Here is a 23,311-nt window from a genome sequence, read left to right as displayed (position 1 = left end):
GTGAAGAATTCCCTGGTAGGACTTTGTCTTGAAAGACTCATAGCCTAAGTCATTAACTAAAAATTAAATCAGTATTTAAAAGTTTTGTTTATTGAAAGACTAGTATACCAAACAGCCTTCTACAAAGGTTAGAATTATGACATAACTTAATTTCTATTAATCTGCCTGATATATTTTTATGAATATTTGCTCAGGAAGGGTATGTTCTTCCTAGGTTTATCTAGTTAATGCAATCTCAATGTTCATATTAATTGTAAATGTTTCCCTATTGTTTGAAAGATCTTAAGTTTGTATGTAAATTTGGGGTACACAATCACCAGTAATTCTTGCATTTTATTCTTGGAACACAATATGTATTTATACTTCAGTTGTCCAGTAAAATTTCACCATATAAAAAAACAGGATTTTTGCTTTAAGATGCCTACCAGTGTTTATCTTAAAATGAATATTTGGATATTAATATTCAGCCTAGTTGACACATTATTCATACTGATGTGAAAGAGACAGTAATTTGAATGATCACATGGTCATTAATCAAGCACAAGTACAGAGCTACTAGAAATGTCACTGAAGCAGTCAGTTGCTTATTTGGCCTTCTAAGGTCAAGACCAAAGCTGAAGATGATTTTGACTGTAAACTGAGGCTAAGCCTAACTTCAGAGAATCCCTATTTTGTTTGGGAAAACTTAGTTGTAGGGAGATTATGTAATTTACATAAAACTATACAAGTAATAAGTGGTAGAAGTAGAATTTGGGCCAAGTAGACTGAACTTTTCTTCTGCCTTTATAAATTGTTACTGACTTAAAAATTTAGCTGATCTTAGCATTGTCCCCTTTATATAGACAGATTTCCCCATCCGGTCCCTCCTCTTCACTTCTTCCTCAAGAGTAGGATAGAGAAGATTTAGAAGAGAATGTCATTTCCTTTAAACTGAAATTAATCATTTAAAGATTGCTTTAGATTATAACTTGATAGAAAAAAATAGTCTTCAAAGATTTTTTCTTTTTTTGGGACTGCCTTGAAAAAGCCCTTAGGGAAGTCTTAAAGCTCAGGGAAGTGAAACTTTGCTAAATTATCCCATCTTGATTTAAGTTGTGTTTAGTTCCATCATGTTTGAACATATTTATGGTAGACAATGTCACTTGGAGAATTGGTCTATCAGAATAAAATTGGATTTAAGATGTAAAATTTAAGTTAAAACCTTCATATATATCAGTGAAACCTTAATTAAAAAAATAAAATAAAATTTAAGTTAAAAGGGTGAGATACCATGGAAGCAACAGGTCCAAAATAAACAAGCTTCTTGACTCTTAAAATTTTGTATAATTTAATGGATTATCTTGAAATTTAATAAAAACCTCAGTTACAATTATTACTGAAATTGTATTGCCAGTAGGAAGAGGAGCTCTGAGAACTCCTCTGTATTTCCAGGCAAAAGGAAATATTTGAGATTTACAAAAGCCTTGTTTATAGACAAGACTTGTTTGTTTCTCTTTCAGGGAGAAGCAGAAACCCCTAGACATTTTTTTATTTGCAAGTTTTATTGAAATAATTGTAGATTCATGTGTAGTTATAAGAAATAATACAAAGAAATCCTGTGTCCTTCACACAGTTTGCCCCAATGATAACATTTTGCAAAGCTATAATACAGTATTGCAACTGGGATACTGAATTTGATACAGTCTGCTGATCTTATTCAGATTTCCCCAGTTTTACTTGTATTTATTTGTGTATATGTGTATTTGTGTATTTAGTTGTATACCATTTTATTACCATCTGTAGGTTCATGTATCCGCCACGCTAGTAAAGGTAGTAAGTTTTGTCACATCAAAGCTCCCTCATGTTGCTCTTCTGACACTTCTCTCCTACCTCTTCCTCTCCCTCACTCCATCCTTAGCCTCTGACAGCCACTAATCTGTTTTCCATGTCTAAAACTTTATCATTTCAAAATATTATATAAATGGAATCATACAGTATATAACTTTTTGGCATTTGACTTTTTTCATTTAGCGTAATTCCCCAGAGATTCATCCAAGTTGTTAAGTGTTTTAGTAGGTGGTTCCTTTTTGTTGTTGAGTAGTATTCTGTGGTGTAGCTATGCACCATAGTTTGTTTAACCATTTACCTGCTAATGAAGGACATCTGGGTTCCTAGTTCTTGGCTATTACAAACAAAGCTGTTGTAAACATTTAGTTCATTTATCTGGGATAATGCCCAAGTGCCCAGAATTTAAGTCAGAAATTTTTAAAGTGCCAACAATATTAGCTCAAAGTATAAGTGTTAGGGCTAGTAATGAGTCTACTGTTCTTAATCTTTTATATGATGTAAAAAACAAAGCTTCCTGATTGAGAAATTCAAGTTTGTATACATTTTGGTAGAAATTGGCACCCAAAGACCACTTTTACCATGCATCTTAAAAACAAGAATATGAGAATTTATGCATAAATACAAGATCGGCACACAATTTATGAATTGGCACAGCCTACTATTATATATACACTGACAAGTGTAGCTGATCTATAGGCATTGTATTTTTAAAAATGTAATTTTATTACCTTTCTGTTTTTATAAGTAACAGGTAATTGTACAAGTCAGAAATGTGTACTATATAAAGAAGATAATTAGAACCCTAATACTAGGAAAACTACCAAGATTTTTAGTGAATTTTCTTCTAGTCTTTTCTAGGTGCATAGAATACTAATTTAATAGAATTTTTATAAAATCGGGATTAGGCTATATATAGTTTGACTTCCTAGTTATAAGTTGGAAGTTAAAAGTTAAAAATTGAACTTTAAAAATGTTTATTACCATTTATATGTCTTCATTTGTGAACTTTTCACTTGCCCATTTTTATATGTTGAGATGGTGTTAGGATTTATGACCACTTGCTCATGCATAAATAGAAAACTTTTTCAGGAATAGCATTTAAATTGTATAATTTTCTTACTTAATATCTTTTGTTTTATAATTTTTTGTTTTAAATAATTTTTATTGTTCTTTGAAGATATGCTGTGATAGCATTTGGATGTGCCAGCTGTCCAAAATTAACTTGTGGGCGAGAAGGCTGTGGAACAGAGTTTTGTTACCACTGTAAACAGATTTGGCACCCCAATCAGACCTGTGATGCTGCTCGACAAGAGAGAGCCCAGAGTTTACGTCTGAGAACTATACGTTCTTCATCTATAAGTTACAGTCAAGAGTCTGGAGCAGCAGGTATTTATATCTTTTTCTAATAAAATATTTTACATATACAGAGCATTAGTTATTTCAGTAGAAGTACAGTATTCATTTCCTGTTACTACATGTTCTTCCTCAGTTATCAAAATTATTCTGTGTGTTAGCATTTCTTTCCCAATAGCACTTGTTCTTTCCTGTGGAAGAAAGTAGGACTGAGATTGGAAAGATTTTATTGCCTAAAAAAAAAAAAGCAAAAGGAAGTATCATGATGGTTTATAATTTATAAATCTCATAGGCCAAAGATGGTCTGAAACTGTTATTTATGAAGGTGTGCTGCGCAAAGCTTAGCAAAGATTTTTAGTAAAATTAATTTTGAATATTACCTTTAGATTATTTCTAATTGTGTAAATATCACAGTTACAGGTTTAAAACAGTTTATTTTTTGAATCTTTTTCATTTACATGTTTTGTGAAATACAGGTTTTATTTACAGATGTCTCATCCAATTCCAGAATAACAGATTAAAAATCATACCTTAGTGTGGAGGACACTAAAAACTTTGTGTCTTTGGCTAAAAATTTAAAAACTATGTGGGAATCTCTACATGAGTAATATATGCATCTCATAAATATCAAAAATTAATAAAAAATTTCTGAACACCTTAATGTTCTTTGAATAAAATTCCAAAGAAATATTTCACATGCCTTGAATTTTCATTGTTTATTGGAATTTCAATTTTAGAAAAATAATCACTTTTCTTACTGATTATAAAAGAGAAAAACTTGGAAGATACAGAATTTTATCAAGAAAATAATTTACGTTCCTACCAGTAGTGTATGGAGATGATCATGTGACTTATGCTACAAGGAAAAAGTCTTATTCATAAAGTTGAATTTAAAATTAACATTTAAAATTATATATACTTTAAATTTGACATTTAATACTTCATAAAATATAAATGAATTTTCATGCCTGTTAGATCATTGACTTGTTTCTATTTCCTTTTCTGAAGATTTGGAGTGAAACTCTAAAGTTATTAATAATAATTTATAGGTAAGGATCAAGAAGCAATTCAAAGAGAACACAGATGTATCTAAACTATTCCCTGTAGTCAGCTGCAGTATAGTGGTCTGCTTGGAAATAATATCCCTTTTCTTTAAGTGGGAATAGGTATTTATTGGGCATTGGTATTTATACAGACATACAGAGTAAGAGAATGGACTCTGGAATCCGACTTTTCTAGATTTGAATCCCAGCTTCTCCACTAATTCTGTGTGACCCTGAGCGAGTTACTTGCCTTATCTGTAAAATGAAGATACTAATAATACTCATGTCCATAAAGTTGAAACATTTCCTGGCTCATAATAAGGGCTCTGGCTATATGAAGTAGAGAGAGTTAGAGAAACCACAGTTACGTGCTAGAGATTTACGTGTGTCTGAACCATCATTAAAAAAAAAAAAAAAGACTTAGAGATGGCTTGTGTCATCCATTTTAAAATAAACATCATAATTTTGATGAATGTTGGTCTTCCTCCTAGTTATCACTGTGGGATATTTTATGTTTACTTCAGCAGTGTCACCCTTGAATACCTTATTGGTCACAACCTTTAGATCCTGACACATTCACTTAATTACCTTCTTATATAATTATTAGTTTGATTTCTGGGAATGCCTAAGTTTCTTTGGAGCTACGTCTCACACCTTGAGTATTATATCAAGTTGAATCACTAGTTTGAAGTTCATCCAGAGTAAGATGTAGCTGTATAATAATGAGGGTGATTTTTAAATATAAAGTAGCTTTGAAAGTAATTATGAAAGAAAAAGTTCTCAAATGATTTGAGCCTTTTAAATACTAGCATTGTTGGCATTTTTCCATGTTTCCAAGATTTAAAAATCTTATCTCATAGTTCTGAAAATTTAAAATACATGCATTTTTAACTACAATGCTCCAGATGTCCAAGCTCTCAGAACAAATGTTCATGTGTGACAGTTTTTTTTAATATAATCTACAAAAATTAAAAACTTGAACTTGGCTTCTCACTGACTTATAGAAAGAAAAGAGGAAAAGGAACTACCATGTAAAATGATTTTATTAATTCCTATTATTCCAGGTATCTTGGTATTTTTGTCTCAAATTATAATACTTTGAAAAATTGGCTACACTTTTAATAAATATTTGGTATAATAATTATTAGTTGACTATTTCTAACCAGTTACCTGAGGATAAGTGTGTTTAATCATATAGTACATTAAATAATTTATATTATGATTATATTTGTCTTTAAATAGTGATACTATTACATCTACATGAGACTATTATATCTATTAGGGTGGTTATGCACTTGGAGTTACATATTAAATGAACCACATATCTTTCAATGTCATTACCATGTTTTTACCCCTTTATAAAAATGTGTTCAGTTTGCTCCCCACCCACACTCTGTTCCCTGCTATTACCATCCCAAGAGATAACCACTGCTTAACATTTTGTTGTAAGTCCTTACAGGTAAGGTGGCAGGGGCAGGGGAGTTGTAAAATAAATTTTGAGAACACAGTGTTTTGTAACCTATTGTTTTTCTTAATATGACAATGGCCTGCCCATATTGTAATAGTAAACATAGTATTCAAAGGTAATTATTTGTCAAACACTTCAAGTAAGAATGGGAAACCTTTTTAAAATATATAGTAATTATAGATTAATTGATGCTTGGGGAAGGGGGCATCAGTTGTCTAATCAGTTAAACAGCTTTATTAAGGATTTTTGCATTTTGAGACTACTTTGAGAGATATGTATCCTTATGTGCATAGTAATTATTTCCCACTAACTTACTGTTTTAAGAAAAGAGACAAAGCAGACAAAACAGATTTTTGTAGATAATTCTACAGAGAGTAAAACCATGCATGTACATGTATGGTAAACTTATCAAAAATATGTTGTGGTGTGAATTCTCTAACATGTAATCTTAGAGCATATTAAAAGGCTGCTTTGTGTTTTTAGAACACTAAGAATAAATGGGATCTCACTTTTCAGTTTGTTTTGGAAGATTGTATGTATCAAAACCAAAGCCCAGTTCTCTTTATTCCCACCTCTAATTGGGCTTTTTACCTCTTGAGTATACTCTGGAATGAGGAAGTTTATCAATTAATATGCCACTTAAGTAGATAGTATTAGCATTTCTTTAATTTGATATAGTAATATACCCTATAAAAGCCAGCTTCTCTTCATTCATGCTATTGTTGAAACATTTTTAATGCAGACTTTATGATCTTTGGATCATTTACATAATGACTTACAGATATTTTTAATTCTAGAATTATCATTTGTCTTGGTCTGGCTGCATAGAGTTATCAGTTTGCTCAAAATTGTTCATATTGTTAAAACACTAATTGTGAGCATTGACCTGTTCTTAAGTTAAAAAACAGCTTTGGCCCTAAAAGAAGCACTAAGGAAACCTGAATTCAGTGGCAAAATAGGTAAAATTTGACCATAAAATTTATAGAAAATAAAATAGAATACAGCCAAATGCTTGTCATGTAAAAATTGGAACAAATACTTGAATTCAGTGGCTAGCACTATAAATATCTTTTCTGAACTGCCTATGTATACTGAAAAAATAGCTGGCTACTAGAAACAGTAAAATAATTACTTGTTGCTATTTAAATAGATGCCAAAGTTCAAAATAGTTCTGTAATTTGAGACTACTCTTATTCTGTGTCAGTGATTACTAAGTTTTTGTACAACTTGATTTTAAATTGGCACCTTTGTGCTTTGTAACCGTATTACTATACAGAAAGCATACAATAACAACATTTGAATAAATAAATAGGACAGATCTAACTAATTAAAAACAGTCATGAGCATGATCAACAAATGATCGCATTAATTCTGAAACTGTTTTCCATTGGTTAAATGTTAATAACCATACAACTTCCTTAGCTTCATACTTATTTCCTTCTATTCTGGGTACTGAATAAGGCCCATATGTCCATTGTATGAACTAAAATAGGAAGAAAAGGCTACTTTCCTGAAGATGTTATGTTTACCGTACTTAGAGTTGATATTACTTGGAAGAAAGAAGTAAATTCAGTGCTTTATATATAGTGCTTCACATTAATAGCAAAGTGTCACCATTTTTAGTGTTTATTCATAAAGGGTTTGCAGAATATTGATTAAGTAGAGATGGTTAGAAAAGTTCCAGAACATGAAGTGCCACTCAGAGAAGATAGCTATAGGCTAGGGACAAAGATAAATTGTGTGGTTCACAATTTGCCTAGGGCTGTCCTTGGTTCTCCTTTCTTTTCTATTATTTTTTTATTTTTTCTCATTGTTATGCTACTGTGTTTGAAAAATGTTTAAAACTTGAAATTTTAATGTAAAATATGTTCCTTTTCTCAGAAGGGATGAGAAAATGCTTTATGTATAAAAATAGCAGGCTAAAGCTATCAGTTAACAAACTATACACGTTCAGATTTTTTGGCAGTGCTACAATTATCGACTAGAAGTTGTTAATTTTAGACCATTTTGATACAGTCAAACAGGTCTCTCTCTTTTCCTAATAGCTGATGATATAAAGCCATGTCCACGATGTGCTGCTTATATAATTAAGATGAATGACGGGAGCTGTAATCACATGACATGTGCTGTCTGTGGTTGTGAGTTTTGTTGGTTGTGTATGAAAGAAATCTCAGATTTACATTATCTCAGGTAAGCTTGTAGAAGGAACTATTTCTATATAAATAGAAGTCTATATTGTAAGACAAAAGGACATTTTTTTGAAAAAGTGTTATCCTAAGCATTTCTTAATTTAGGACGTAAAATACTTAGAGGGATCCTAAGTTTTATTCTAGTTACATGAATTTAAATGTAACCAAATTATTGTGCTAGTCATTTTGGATTAATAACTAGACTTTTTTGTTTTTGTTGAACTAGAAAACCAGTATTTAATACCCCATGTAATTATGCTGGGTCATAAATAATCTCATTTAATTTTCTCATATAAATTCCCTCATTTAGGACAGAAAGTGAGTTTATGATATAATCAGATATTGTATGCCAGATACTTTAACAGGGATAAAATAAACATGTTTTGCATTAATTTATTCTTCAAAAACTAACCTAAGGTTTTGGGGCTAATGGAGGATTAGCAATAAGTATATAACCTGAATCCCAGTTATTAGTATCCTTTTAATATAATTAAGGTGGTTCTTACCTTAATTTTTGTTTTTTAATTAACTCCAAATTCAAAGAAAGGGGGAAAAAAAGCCCTCATTCGTAAGTATGAGAAGTCTTCATTTATAGTCACTGCTTTAATGTATTGTAGTAATTTGTTGTGATGTTTTGCAGCACGTACTTGACATTAGAATTCTTTCCATTAGTCCATCAGGATGTACTTTTTGGGGGAAGAAACCCTGGAGCCGAAAGAAGAAAATATTGTGGCAGCTGGGAACACTTGTTGGTGCTCCTGTAGGAATTGCTTTAATAGCTGGCATTGCTATCCCTGCAATGATTCTTGGCATTCCTGTATATGTGGGCCGTAAGGTAAAATGCATAATTCCTGGTTAGTTCATTGTCTTATTCTAAACCTTTAGGTTTAGGATTGATGATTTTGCTTTGTTTTTGTTTTGTTTTTTATTTGTTTTGAAAGACAAAGGCTAATTTTAGTATCTTTGGTATAAAACCATTTACTATTTTTTCATAAGATAATACATTTTCAGATAATAAAATTTGGCAAGTTTGTATACATGCATATAAAGTAGACTTGCTTAAAAATTATCTGAATATCTTTAATATATTATAATTTGCATTATAAACCAAACTTTCAAGTATAAAGCATTGAAGGATATACACCTGACATTTTTCTCATGGATATTCTTGTAAAGTCAGGTCTATAAAAAGTTATTTAAATAACACATGCCTCAGGCAGAGAACATTAGCCAGTCTCTAAATGATTTCCAACTTATATTTAACCAATTATTTCCTCAAAAAAGGTCCATATCTTTTTTTTTCCTCAGATCATTGCTATTAGTAAATATGCTGTTTTGTAGATTATAACAATCTTGTGAGTCTAAACACCAGTTCTTACCATTGGCCTATGAGTTATGAGTTTTATACTTTATTAGCCAAGCAATAGTTCTCTTTTGAAAGATTAAAGGGATAATTTATGAAGTGACTCCAAAATAATTTTAGAGACGTAGCTTTGGAATTATCTAATCCCAACCTTGTATCCCAACAGAACAAAGTAAAAGAATTTTTAAAAAAGGAAACTAAGTTTGTTGAGCCCTTACTGTGTGGTAGGTGTTCTACCTATACTGAGTTATTTCAACCTCACGGCAATTTGTATGCTAGAATGTTGAGGCTTAGGAACGTTTATGTAATTTACCTTCAGTTACACAGAAAGAAGCACAGCTGGAATTTAAACCCAAATGTGCAGATCTGTATAAGATCCTTGATAAATTTCAATCTAGCCTTTTGGGCAATGGTGAAACCCATTGTTGCCAGGTAGCTATAATTGTTAATTCTTATGTTGAGTCAGAATCTCTTCCCCTTTAAATTGTTTCATTTAATTCCTCTTTTGACTTTGAGGACCAAAGTCAAAACAAGGCTGATCTGCCATATAACCCCCCATCAATTTTTTTTATATTCAAAATATATTACTTTTATAATCAGAAAAATAACAATACATACTATTTTTAAAAAACTGGCTTTGGGATGAAGGACAGTCATAGCTATTTATGAAGCAAATGTTTGTATCAAAAGGTTTTAAATAACTTAAATTGTTTTAAGTCCCAAACATAGTAGCTGATTATAACAATTTTTCATGTAGTTATCCAAAGTAAGGTTTTGCTGGAAATAAAACAGTTTATTCAGATACTTAGAAATAGAACTAGAAAGGAAAGATGGACTATTGTACTGCATACACCTACAAATAATTTATAGAGGAGAGATTATTTACTTCATAATTCAAATCTTAGGTGTGATTGCAAGTCTCCTTTTTTCAAACATGTACCCAAAGGGTTGCAAAATGATGAACTGGTTTTCCATTGAAACATTGTTCTCTGTGGTATTTAGGGATACAAACCAGCCCAGGAAAACAGTTAAGTTAAAAAAGTACCTAAAAGCTGAGCCCTTATTTATAATAGCAAATAGAAAATGTGGTACAAAATTGCAAAACAGAACAAGTAAGTTGGACCAGAAATAGTGGAATAATATGATCACTGTAATTGAACATTGGTGCTTGAGGGTCCATAATTTTCTGGATGATCCCTTTTCTTCTGGCACCCTGCCTTTGCAAGTCTCCTTCATCAGTTCTTACCTTTGGCTTTTCTCTGCTTCAGTGCTAAGTTGTCCAGAAACGGGAGTGGGGAAGAGCAGGAATTAACTGCAATACTGAAGGATAATGAACTGTATCTTGGGAAGGTCTGCTATCTCTGCTGGCATGGATTATTTAGGAAGTATAGAGGTCCATTCCCTGGTAACATGAACCAAAGCTTGGAAACAGAATTCTAACTAGTAAACAGAAATGTTCCTTGTCTAATGTATGCTTCGCCCACCTCCCCACTCCATACTTTTCACTGTTTATTTAATGTATCCCACAAACTCATTGTACTTTATAGCCTTTAAAATAACAACATGATAATTGTAGATCAATTTATTAAGCCTCATCTGTAATATTCTTTATAAGTCAAGTATTTTATTTTATAGACTACCTGTAAAAATATTTTTGAGGGTATTTTGAATCTATCTTGAAAGAGAGGGGGAAATGTGCTTTATTTAGCCCTTGCAAACCATGAGAACAAAGATACTGAGCTATTTCCTGAAGTTCATGTAAAATCTCACAAGCCACTCTCATGGTGATACTAATTTCTGTTTATTAACACCTGTACTATACAAAGATGCTAAGCAGATTCAGCTTGTGTCTTTGGCAGCAATATTTATTCTCTTTTTTTCTTTCTAACCCTTATTTAAGCTATAAATGAGAGCCCATGATCCTGAGTCATTTGATAATATTTTTATTCATAAAAAGGCATTGGAGAAAAAAATTGATTCTGTGGGATGTTTACTTATTACTACTACTTTTTAAGGTTATTTTAAAAATTGTGGAAACCTCCCCTAGAAGCAAATTTTTACCATTTAGGGATGCTTATGTAGAAACATGTGAAATGCTCAGTTTCTTAAAAGTAATCCTATTAGTCAAACATTCAACTCAGTTATGTTGAAAATAATATTAATTCCTTCTTTGTTCAAAACATGATTATATTATTCTTAAATAAGATTATAAAGACTACTTTTACTCAAGATGGTTTAAAAGTAAGCACCAAATAAAATCTATTAAATCACTATCTTATGTAAGCAAATTATTACTAAGGAGCAAATTATGTGTTGTAAGATATGGTTTAAGAACAGTAATATGTTTACCTTTTAAACTAGGACACTTAACTATGAAGTTATAGAGAAATCATTTTAAACTTCTAGCAAATGTAAGTCTGTTTCATTTAATATAAATATGTAATGTATTTTCTCTTTAATCCCCCACCCCCATTTTTATATTTAATTTAAGATTCATAATCGATATGAAGGCAAGGACGTTTCAAAGCACAAACGGAATTTGGCTATAACAGGTGGTGTAACATTGTCTGTAATCATATCTCCAGTTGTAGCTGCAGTAACAGTAGGTAAGATTATGCTTGAAAATACTAATTACCTCAGATTTTGTAGAAGTAAAGTTTGTGTGGAAGGATTTTTAAAAACAAAGCATTATATTGTTAAAGATAAGAGCATTGCCTTTTTATTTAAGGACAATTGAAGCTGAGTCTACGAAAAACCTTTCATTCAGTAACTGTTGGTTAAAAGTCTGTAGACTCAAGAGCCTAGCCTTAGAATAGTTGTTAAATTATTAGTGGCTGAAACCCCTTCTACAAATACAGTTTGTAGATAGAGCCCTGACATTTTAAATGAAAAGGTCTACATCTTTATCCTTCACCTGTAATGCTGGAAACTTTGAATTTGCTTCTGTGCCTCAGTAGCTAGGTAAATTCATTTTGGCAAGGGTTGTGGAACTCCAGCACATTTCTCCTGTATACCTTCTCTCAAAAGACTATCTAAAATTCATGTTTCTGAAATAAATTCATTTATTTTTTGGTTTATAATGACTAATTTAATTCCTCTTTAGGTATTGGTGTTCCTATTATGTTAGCTTATGTCTATGGCGTTGTTCCAATTTCTCTCTGTCGAAGTGGAGGGTGTGGAGTCTCAGCAGGCAATGGAAAAGGAGTCAGGATTGAATTTGATGATGAAAATGATATAAATGTTGGTGGAACTAACACAGCTGTAGGTAAGTCTTTTAAGCAAAGAAAAAAAATGTATTTACTAATAGTTTAAGTGGGGAGGCTGTACATAACACTTAAGTCAGAATTTCCATTGCCTTCCTTTCACGTGGCCTAAAAGTATTCATCCAGAAGAGTACAACAGCGAAATGAACTGCCAAGGAAGGGTGAATGGATGAAAGAGGGTAGAATAGTTCTGGGTACCTATCTTCCAGTGGAATTTCCAATAGAAATTCTGAACTTTTTAATTTTAAATTTTTCCTAAAACATTACAAATCATTAAGAAAAGGATATGAAGAGAAAAGTTTATAATTCAAAAAATACAGGTGGCCAATGAGTAGAAAATATCTTCAACCCAGTAATATTCAAAGAAATATGAATTAGAATAATAACTAGAGAATGAAAAGGCCCTCACAGACTGCCAGTAGGAGTATAAGTTAATATCTGTATTCTATATCCTAGCAATTCTTGGTAAAGAAATTTATCTTAGGGAAATAATCAGGGATATGTGAAGGATAATGTTTACTTCCTTACCTCCCATTCTCTCTCTCTTTTTTTTATTGGAGTGTAGTTGATATACAATATTATATTGGTTTCAAGTATACAACACAGTTGTTGAGCAGTTATACACATTGTTAAATCCTCACCCCAAGTAGTGCAGTTACTATCTGTCAGCATAGAAAGATGTTACAGAAGCATTGGCTCTATTCTTCATGTTGTATTACCATGCCTGTCACTAATTTATATTATGACCTCTCATTCTTTTTTGAAGTCATTCTAATCAGATTTTGGTCCCTACCACTCCAGAATTCCATCTCTACTTCTTCCGCAAAGCAGAGTCACCAGTGACCTCTGTGTTACCAAATTACAGTGGTCAATTCTTAGTTTTCATCTTAAGGCAACAGTACACCTGACGTGGTAGACCCTGCCCTCTTTCCTGAAACATTTTTTTTTTACTTCTCTCCTTGTCCTCATCTTAATCACATATCCTGCTGCACTTTCTCAGTTGTCTTTGCTGGTTCATTTTTCTCCCTTAACCTCTAAAATTTGGAGTTTCCAGGGTTCAGTTCTTAGATTACTCTCCTTTATCTACACTCACTCCCTAGGTAACTTCACCCATTAAATAATAAATAGGCCAGCCACTCCTAAATTTATATCTGGGCTACAACTCTCCTCCAAACTTCACATTTGTACATCTAATTCTTCTTTTTAATCTGCATTTGAATGCCTAACAATTTCAAGCTTAATTTGTCTTTTACCATACTCTTCCTCTAAAACCTGTTGTTCTTCCGGTCATTCTCACCTCAGTAATGTTTCCATCCTTGCCTGTTGCTTGTGCCAAAAACCTTAACTTAGGATGACTCTTTTCCCTTCTTAACATTACATCTGATCTGTCAGCAAATTCTGTTACTTTCTTCAATAAATTTAGTCATAATCTAACCCTTTCTCACCCTTCCCACTGCTATTCCATTAGTCCAAGCTGCTGTCCTGTTTCTTGGACTATTGTAATAGCCTCTTTAACTGATGGCGTTACCTTCTCAGCTTCCATTCACTATTCATGGTACAGCCATAGTGATACTTCGGAACCGTGAGTCAGATCATGTCTTTTTCATGCTCAAAATTCTCCTAGGGCTCCTAACTATACTGGGGGGTGGAAAAAGCCAAAGTCCTTATCATGGCCCCTAAGATCCCACATGATCTGTCCAGGACTACATCTCTGAACTCATCTCTTGTCACTCTATTTTATACCACCCCTTGACATTTTCAAGGATGCCAAGGACACTTCTATTTCTAGGCTTTTAAACTTTCAGTTCCCTCTGCTTGGAATATTCTTCTCCCCAGTGAATTCTATGGCTCACTTAACTTTGAGTCACTTTAATGAAAGACCATCTCTGATCACTCTATATAAAATGGCACAGAAGTATGTACACATGTACTCCTCATTACTCTCACCACCTTTTATATACTCCCCTTTATTTTGCTTTAGTTTTTTTTCTCCTAGCATTTGTCACTATATAATATTTATTGCATTCCCCAGTGAGAATGTAAGCTTCTTGAGGGCAGGATGTTTGTATCTGTGATTCAGTATGTTCCCAGTGTAGAACAGTGTTGGGTATGTAAAAGGAACTCAAATACTGGAGAAAATAAGTGAATCCTTCAGTACAAAGCATGTAGAAAGTACTTTAAGATTGGAATGTAGTGGTATCAGATCTTGTTATATAACTTGTAGACCATTGGAGCTGTGGAATATTTCTAGAAGTCAATTTTTGGCCCATTCTTATTGGCTTAGGGCATAATAAGCTCTTTAAATAACACCCTCATTGAAAACTCACATAATTTCCTTCCTAAGTCAGCTAAATGTTTAAACAGTTTCTTTATAGAATTCCTAGATTCTCTATATTTTTTTTAAAAAGTAATCAGCATTTACAACTGAAGACCAGTTCCTGATCCAACTTTACTCTCTGAGAATTTCTCTTTACTTTTACCCCATAGTTATGCATCCCTGAGTCCAGATGTATTTTCTATTCCTGTGTTAGTTTTATACTTTATATGATAAAGTGTCCTATCTGAAATCATGGAAGAATTTTAAAAGAGGGAAATTAATAATCATTTATTTAATTTCTTTGAAATATGTATATTTAGACACAACTTCAGTAGCAGAAGCAAGACACAACCCTAGCATAGGAGAGGGAAGTGTTGGTGGTCTAACTGGCAGTTTGAGTGCAAGTGGAAGCCATATGGACCGAATAGGAGCCATTCGAGACAACCTGAGTGAGACGGCCAGCACCATGGCACTAGCTGGAGCCAGTATAACGGGGAGTCTGTCAGGAAGTGCCATGGTAAACTGTTTTAACAGGTAAGAAAAATAGGCTTTGCTTTGTTCTGCCTTCTCTTGTAACTATAAATTATTAGTTAGATGAGGAGAAATTTGAACACAAAGTATGATTACATATAAACCCTACTGTGTCAGGGTTGAAAACAATAATGTTAAAAAATGAAATTTAGTGGGAAACAGTGAATAAGGAGATTTTTACTTGTTTGAATTTTTTGTTATAATACCATGATATAGTAAGAACCAAGTCTAAGGCATAACATTCTGCCAGTTTTTTTCACTGTAGTTGTCCGGTTTTATGTAACAAATCAGTGCTCACATAGTAAAGACAGTGCTTAAGCCTGGATCTTAACCTCTGGAGGTGTCAACAACTGGATGTTAAGAAATGAGACAGGCTGAGGCCTGGGGGAGCAGGTGGAGTCAGGATATCTGGGAATGCATGAATTCACAGGCCAGGATAGTCTGCCTGGGCCCTTTTGTGTATTAATGGTTATTTTATTTTCACAAAATCTTTGGCCAATGGCCATATAGATAAATAGGAGAATTTAAAGCATTATCATCTTCCTTTGTTTCCTCTCTAATTTACTATTCTCTACTCCTTTTTATTAGCTTTGCCTTTTTTTTTTAAACATGGGAGAGTACAAGAATTAAAAAACATAAGTTGGTCATATTTATCTTATTTTTAGGTAATTTGCTTCTAAACACAAACTCTTAAGAATAGTAGTGTATATTATTATTATGTCTTAAAGTCAGGTGTTAAATTTATAGAAAGAACTGTTTCTAACACATAGATGCCCAAGACTTTTTGATTCACTGATTTGTCACATAGAATGGTTTTCATTGTTTTCTTATTTTATGTTTTGCATTGAAACATGGCAAGCAAAGTGCCACATCCTGAGTGAGAATAATGGCGCATGTTTAAATTAAAATTCTCTTATGTCCTTTTTGGGTAATTTGGCAGACAGCTAGTTTTTCCCATTTTATTTGAATGGGCTAATACTTTTAGGATGCTACAGTAGAATTTGAACAATTGGAGAAAATAAAAAAATGTTTATAGTTGTTTCTAAAATAGTTTCTTGTTACTAGGGCTCTTAGCTGAATTATTTAAAGATACTACCATAGTGCTAATAGTGTATGTAATTTCAGTTTTTTATATAATACTTCCCTCTTTAAGGTTGGAAGTACAAGCAGATGTACAGAAGGAACGGTACAGTCTAAGTGGAGAATCTGGCACTGTCAGCTTGGGAACAGTTAGTGATAATGCCAGCACCAAAGCAATGGCGGGATCCATTCTGAATTCTTACATCCCATTGGACAAGTAAGGAAAGAATTACTATAAAATGAGAAATATTTTTAAGTTAATTTAAAAAGAATTAACCCTATCATTAGGCAAAATTATTATGAATAATGGTTTCCAGAGGTTCCCTGGTAAAGAAAATGGTGAGGTGTTCAGAATAAGCAAATCCAGAAACAGAAATGTAAACAGTGGTTGGGGCGAGAGAAGAAAGGGAACTGCTGATGGGCACAGGGTTTCTTTCGGGGATGATGAAAATGTTCTGAAGTTAGGTAGATGGTTGTATAATTACCTGAATATGACAGAAACCACTGAACTGTGTGCACTTTAAACGGGTGAATTTTATGGTGCATAATTACATCTCAACAAGTCTATTCTGGAACAAAATGGAGAAGTAAGGTATCATAGTACCTGGAACAGCATAAGCAATAAATGTAGCTGTTTCTTTCTCTTTTTTTAATTTAATCGTTATTATAAGAACAACTCTCTTATTTCAAGCAGTTTTTTTTAGTAGAATGTGTCCTGTGTTAATTTCTGAGTGCTTTTATAGTCTTAGAATTTTTCATACATAAACTCCTCCCCCTCTGCTGTCATCTGAATAAAAATTTAAAAGTCAAAAATGTATTTACCTTGGTTACTTTTATGTTCTAGAGAAGGCAACAGTATGGAGGTGCAAGTGGATATTGAATCAAAGCCATCCAAATTCAGGCACAACAGCGGAAGCAGTAGTGTGGAGGATGGCAGTGCCACCCGAAGTCGTCCTGGTGGTTCATCCAGTGGCTTGCCTGAAGGTAAATCCAGTGCCACCAAGTGGTCCAAAGAAGCAACCGCAGGAAAGAAATCGAAAAGTGGTAAATTGAGGAAGAAGAGTAACATGAAGATAAATGAGACCAGAGAGGACATGGATGCACAGTTGTTAGAACAGCAAAGTACGAACTCAAGTGAATTTGAGGCTCCATCCCTCAGTGACAGTATGCCATCTGTAGCTGATTCCCATTCTAGTCATTTTTCTGAATTTAGTTGTTCTGACCTAGAAAGCATGAAAACTTCTTGTAGTCATGGTTCCAGTGATTATCATGCCCGCTTTGCTACTGTTAATATTCTTCCTGAGGTAGAAAATGACCGTCTGGAAAATTCACCACATCAGTGTAGCATTTCTGTGCTTACCAAAACTGTTTCATGTTCAGAAGTTCCACAGTTGAATCATACTGCTGAAGAACATGGCAACAATGGACTGAAACCCAATGTTGATTCATATTTTGGTGATGCACTAAAAGAAACAAATAACAACCACTCACATCAGACAATGGAATTAAAAGTTGCAATTCAGACTGAAATTTAAACCTCTAACTGCTGCAAAATTATTACCACTGAAAAACCTTGTCTGGAGCTGGTTGAACTACTTGTGACTACTTTGTTTCAAGTTACCAGAAATGCCAGATTGCATAATCATAATGCAGATATGTCTTCTATGTTCAGCAAATCATTGTGTTTCATGTAGATCTTAATTACCAAACTATGAAATGAAGGCTTTAAAAGTGCATTATTGTAAGAAAATAATTCTTAATTATGTTTTGTGTTTTTGCCACAAAACATTGCTTGAAGCACATACTTGTGTATTTAGATAGAAATTTGGCTTAATTTATAATCAATATAAAATACTAACACAGTTCTATAGCATTCTTATGAAGAAAACTTGAGGTTTAGGTATAAGTGGTTAATGACATTTTATGGAAACCACTAAGGGAATACTGTTCAAAGTACTTTGCAGGTCACTCTCAGTATGTGATGCTCTGTAACATTTCTGTTCGTAACTGGGTATAAATTTCATTTTTTCTTCATATGCAATGTGGACATAAAGCTTAATGCAGCCCATTTGCTACCATTTGGATACTTAAAACACTTTGAGCAAGATTGTGGCAGTTTTTGCACAACTTTGAAATAGAAATACCTGGTACTCTCTCTATATTGTATATTGTTGATGCCGCCTTAGGAGAAAAGTGTAAGGGTAGGTAATTAAGTATATCAACAGCACCAAGTAAGATATATAAAACTACAAAACAAAATTCCATTAGCATTTATAAGTGTTACAAAAAAGTCATCTTTCACCAAGGGGAAGTTTGTACCCCATTGATTCTTGGTGCCTTTGGAAGAGACTGGATTTTAAGGACCTACTTGTTTGAAGATTTTGCTGTATTGTTTTCCATAATTTCCTCTTTAGCCTCCTTGGATTATGTAGAAAAACACAGGATAGATAAACTTAAACATGATTGATGATAACAATGCTGAAAAAGTATTAGCCTACCAAAGACACACTCAGGCTTTAGTGAATAACTTTACATAATCTCATGTTTTAACACATTTATCTTCTCCCGTCATGAAATCAAAGCACAGTGCAGTTTGTTTCATGTCCTAAGGAGGGGTCCATGTATGACTGGCTTTATTTTCGTTTGTTTTTGTTTATGGAAGATGTGCAGCGGACTTAAACAGAAGTTGGCCAAATACTGCCTGTACTATTAACTTCCTGTAAAATTCACTTAAATAAAACAGGTTAACCTCAATGATAGCAGTTAAAAATGTTCCATCTTACACGTTTCTTTTAAGTATTACCATTATGGTGCTACTGAGCATTTTCTTTTGATAAAAAGAAAAATGCCATGGGCTGCAGTTTTTCTTCCATCACTTTTCTCATCAGGTCTATTAATATGCTTATAACACTAGTGCCAGTTCTTTTATTTGATAATGCTTATTATGGCATTTGTGTATTTGTTTGCATTCCAGTTTTGTTCAGTAGTGTGTGTGTAAACTGCACACATGAAATAAATGTAAATACTAATAATGTATCACTGCCTTATGGTTTGTGCACAGGCTTTTTCCTAAGAACAGGAATATACGTTTGTCACATGGTAGTTACTCAAAATTACCCTGCAAGACATTGAGATGATTCTTCATTCCGGTCTCAGCCCAAAGGGAAGCATTTGCTGAACTTCTCTACAGGCAATGTTAGACACTGTCCTTTCTTCATGTCTAATACCTGCCTTTCCTTCAAGAAGAAACTGACTTATTCATCAACATTATTTTTTTAAGGTAAATTGGTTGGAAAGTAAATAGATCTACCATTAAGTTGTGAAGACATAAGTATAAATGCTTTTTAAAGAGTCTTTGGCAACATGAGATTATGAAACTAGAGCCATTTAAATTGAAGCTGGTAATTGTACTCAAACCCTTTCTATTCTTGTAGCTTCCATAAAGAAATTAGATCTTTTTTCTGTTTTCCTGTTACAATGTTAATACTGTATGAAAATCGGTATGAATTTTAATGGCCTTCTTGACATTTCTATACAAGGATAGAGCTTAAATGGAAAACTAAATTATTTTAGGAGGAATTAAGCAAAAATGATGCCATGTAGGAGGCCAGTGCATTCAGTTCACTGAACCCCTCTTCTGGTTGTACCCCCAACCAGTACCACCTCAGTCTCACTTTTAAAATGGTCTAAACCATTCAACAGGCTTCAGAAGTTCCTTCATCTCCCAGGGGTCCTTCAAACTTGGATTAATTTAGGACCAAGCCAAATTCCCCTGGAGTTTAACTCTGGACTAGCCTAGAATAAGAAAATACTCCAGGGTTCAAGACAGGCCGTAACTCACCAGAATCTTTTTTAAATCCCTTGTACTTCGCTTTTATTAAGACCTCTGGGAAAAAATCACATGGCAGTGAGAGAAAATACAAAGATTTTACTGTTCATTATATAAGCCACCAGTTTCACTGAATTATCCTAAATGTACAAATTCCCATCTTCAGAGCACTGAATTAGTTTTTTTATGTTAATTCTCACAATTCATCACTCTTACTTCCACTGGAAATTGGGCTAAATTATAAATATATAAGACTTTCCATAGCATGTTTTCTAAAATATAAACTTTGATCCCCAAAGGATAAATAAATGTTGAAACCAACAGACCTATTAATTCCTACATGACATAAACAAAATAAATTCAAGAGTTCTTTAGATTATTTTGCCTTATATTCAGAGTCATGAAGATTCTCAGAGCTATATTTTATATGGTTCCTTTTAATTGGTTTGTTTCACTTACTATCATATTAAAGTATGAAGTACCACTGTCAAAAGCCAGTCTTTACAACGTGGTTGATTTTGAATGACCAGAATATTCTAAATTTAGGGAGAGTTACTGTATTTTGGTAATACCATTTTAATAGATGAATAGTGACTGGCAGTTACAGTTTTTAAATTTAGTTAATTGCTATACTTAATAATTGTCTATCAGAATTTTTGTGATTTCTTCCAGTTTATTTACTTACTCATTCAACAAAGCAACAAAGTAGAGCATTTTCCCAAATAAACATTCTGGCTTCAAAGAGCTTATAGTTGGGAAAGAGGCATAAAAAACATATACACATAGGCTAAAATAATGTCAGATGAGTGCTATGAAAAAATACAGGGTGGGGAATAAAGTGACGAGGTATTGGGGTAGTGCTGTTGTTCTATACAGGGCAAACTGGAAAGATCTCTGCTTACATGCTATTTCTGCAAAGATCTAAAAGAAGTGAGGGAAGAACTATATGGACACACCTAATGGATGAGCATTCTAGAAAGATGTCTCAGGTGAGTCAATGGACAATTTAGATATCAGTCTTGGAATTTGATACTTATTAAGGCAAGTATGCCACCTTGTTTTTCTTGGAGAGTGTTTTGACTGTTTTTGGCATTTCATATTTCCATAAAGTTTTTAACCTTGAGTTCCACCAGTTTTGATTGGGATTGCATTGTGTTTATAATTACCCATAAAGAAGCTTTTCACATCTTTTGTTAAATTTTATTCCCAGGTATTTGATTTATCTTTTTTAATGTCATTTTGTTTGTTTATCGTCATATATAGAAATACAGATTTTTGTGTAATGATTTTGTATCTAGGAAATTTTATTCCTATAGTTTATCTCTAGATTCTTTGACATTTCTATGTACAGTTATCTGTGAATAATTTTTTTATTAACCACTTATAGTGCTTTGAAATATGAAAAACTTTGTGTACTTTTAAAATACTTACTCTTCAGAACAAACCTGTAAAGAAGGTATTCATTATCCCCACTTCTAAAGATGGGGAAACCAAGGCAGAGTCAGTAAGTACTTTGCCTAGAGTTACATAGCTGGTAAGTGGCAGAGCCTGGATTCAAACTTTGTTTTTTCCTTTCTGATCTTTACATCATGTATATCTTTTTCTGGCCCATTTGCACTGGCCAGGACTTCAAGTGTATAGTGCTGAATAGCACTGGTTACAGGGGGCATTCTTCACTTAATAATCTCAGGAAAATCTTTTCAGCGTTTTAGCCATTAATTTTTATTATTTGTTGCAGATATATTTACCTTGCAGACATATTCCCCACTCTGTAGATATATTTGTTGCAGGTATAGATAATCTTTATCAAATTTATTTGATTCTCTTCTAATTCTTAGTTTGCCAAGAGTTTTTACCTCGGGAAATACGTTAAATTTTACTGACTGTTTGCAAGGAGTGGAGGCAGGGGACCTTCATGTAATTGGGATTTATTCCTTTAAGGTATTAATGTCGTGAGTTTGATTTTTCAAATGTTAAATTAACCTCCTGGGATAAACTTCAGTATCAGAGTGTGTAAGATTGGAATTATGTCTTCCTTGAATGTTGGGTAGAAATTGTTGTTAAGGCTGTCTGGGTCTTCTGAATTGATTTTTAATACTATAGAAAGCCAGGTTTTTCAGGGTTAATAAGCAATTCATTTTCATCTGTAATAATGTGAGCAGTAAGGAATGGCAAGTTCTTTCCTCTGTAAGAGTTAACTAATCCTAGAATATATAGATTTTGCTGTCTCTCTTTTAACATAGTCCTACTTTATTGTTTCTCTTTCTTTCCAGCATTTTGCCTAATAGCATTGAAGCACCTATTTTGGCTACCTTTTGTCCTGCATGAAGAAGGCAAAACCTAGTATTTCACACCATTTGCACAAGGTGCCACTAAATTCTGAATTCAGGATGCTGGGGGAAAGATTTTTTGAAAAAAACTGAAGGCTCTTGAAAAGACTTGTCTTTCCTTTTCTTTCTCTAAGTGAATTCTTAATAAAAACTTTATATATTGGCAGGGAATTGAAGATAAGCTTGCTATAATGGGACAGAATAACTGAGCAAAGAGAATGAGAATGTTTGTGGACTTAGGCCTCAGAGTCCATGATCAGGCACTTTGTTAAACTGTACACTAAATTGTTTGAAACGACAGTGGCAGAATATGCAGTCACTTTTAACAAGGTTTTATACCAAATACGTTAGTTTATAAATATTCTAAGATGTATGATGGCAAAAATTTTTAGAAACAATTACCACAAAAACAATAAAATGTGCACAAAAGAATTTATTTCCCATTTCTCCCTCTAACCTTTCCCCTTTCTCTCTACCCCTTTTCCCACATTACCTTCTCCAGTAACTAATGCAAATGACCAAAGTACGTATGACACTATAGTCACCTCCATGTTCATGTAATCACATGCAGTGCATATGTACATTGATTATTTTCTTGATATTTTCATTATCTTCCAGAAATCAGTCCAAGTCAACCCGTATAGCTCCCAATTCATTCTTTTTAATGGCTGCATATTGGTGGGCATTCACTTTGCATCTCCTTTATTTTTTGTGGGGT

General features: G+C 33.1%; 1 protein-coding gene across 3 annotated transcripts in view; it reads left to right on the top strand.

The window, feature by feature from the left end:
* Positions 1-19,470, top strand: part of RNF19A (ring finger protein 19A, RBR E3 ubiquitin protein ligase) — a 62,327-nt gene extending 42,857 nt beyond the window's left edge. For all 3 annotated transcript variants that reach the window (XM_036995365.2, XM_017659455.3, XM_073229893.1), the window contains 8 exons: positions 3,005-3,213; positions 7,737-7,881; positions 8,553-8,715; positions 11,735-11,849; positions 12,347-12,508; positions 15,144-15,357; positions 16,508-16,651; positions 17,279-19,470. In XM_036995365.2, coding sequence (XP_036851260.2) covers positions 3,005-3,213; positions 7,737-7,881; positions 8,553-8,715; positions 11,735-11,849; positions 12,347-12,508; positions 15,144-15,357; positions 16,508-16,651; positions 17,279-17,969 — 1,843 coding nt within the window. In that variant the 3' untranslated portion in view covers positions 17,970-19,470. The remainder of the gene's footprint in view (positions 1-3,004; positions 3,214-7,736; positions 7,882-8,552; positions 8,716-11,734; positions 11,850-12,346; positions 12,509-15,143; positions 15,358-16,507; positions 16,652-17,278) is intronic.
* The last annotated feature ends 3,841 nt before the right edge of the window (positions 19,471-23,311 follow it).

Source organism: Manis javanica, chromosome 2 (genome assembly GCF_040802235.1).
Source record: "Manis javanica isolate MJ-LG chromosome 2, MJ_LKY, whole genome shotgun sequence".
Lineage (NCBI taxonomy): Eukaryota > Metazoa > Chordata > Mammalia > Pholidota > Manidae > Manis > Manis javanica.
The sequence above is the reverse complement of the archived record's forward strand: the minus strand, read 5'-3'. Positions and strand labels throughout refer to the sequence as shown.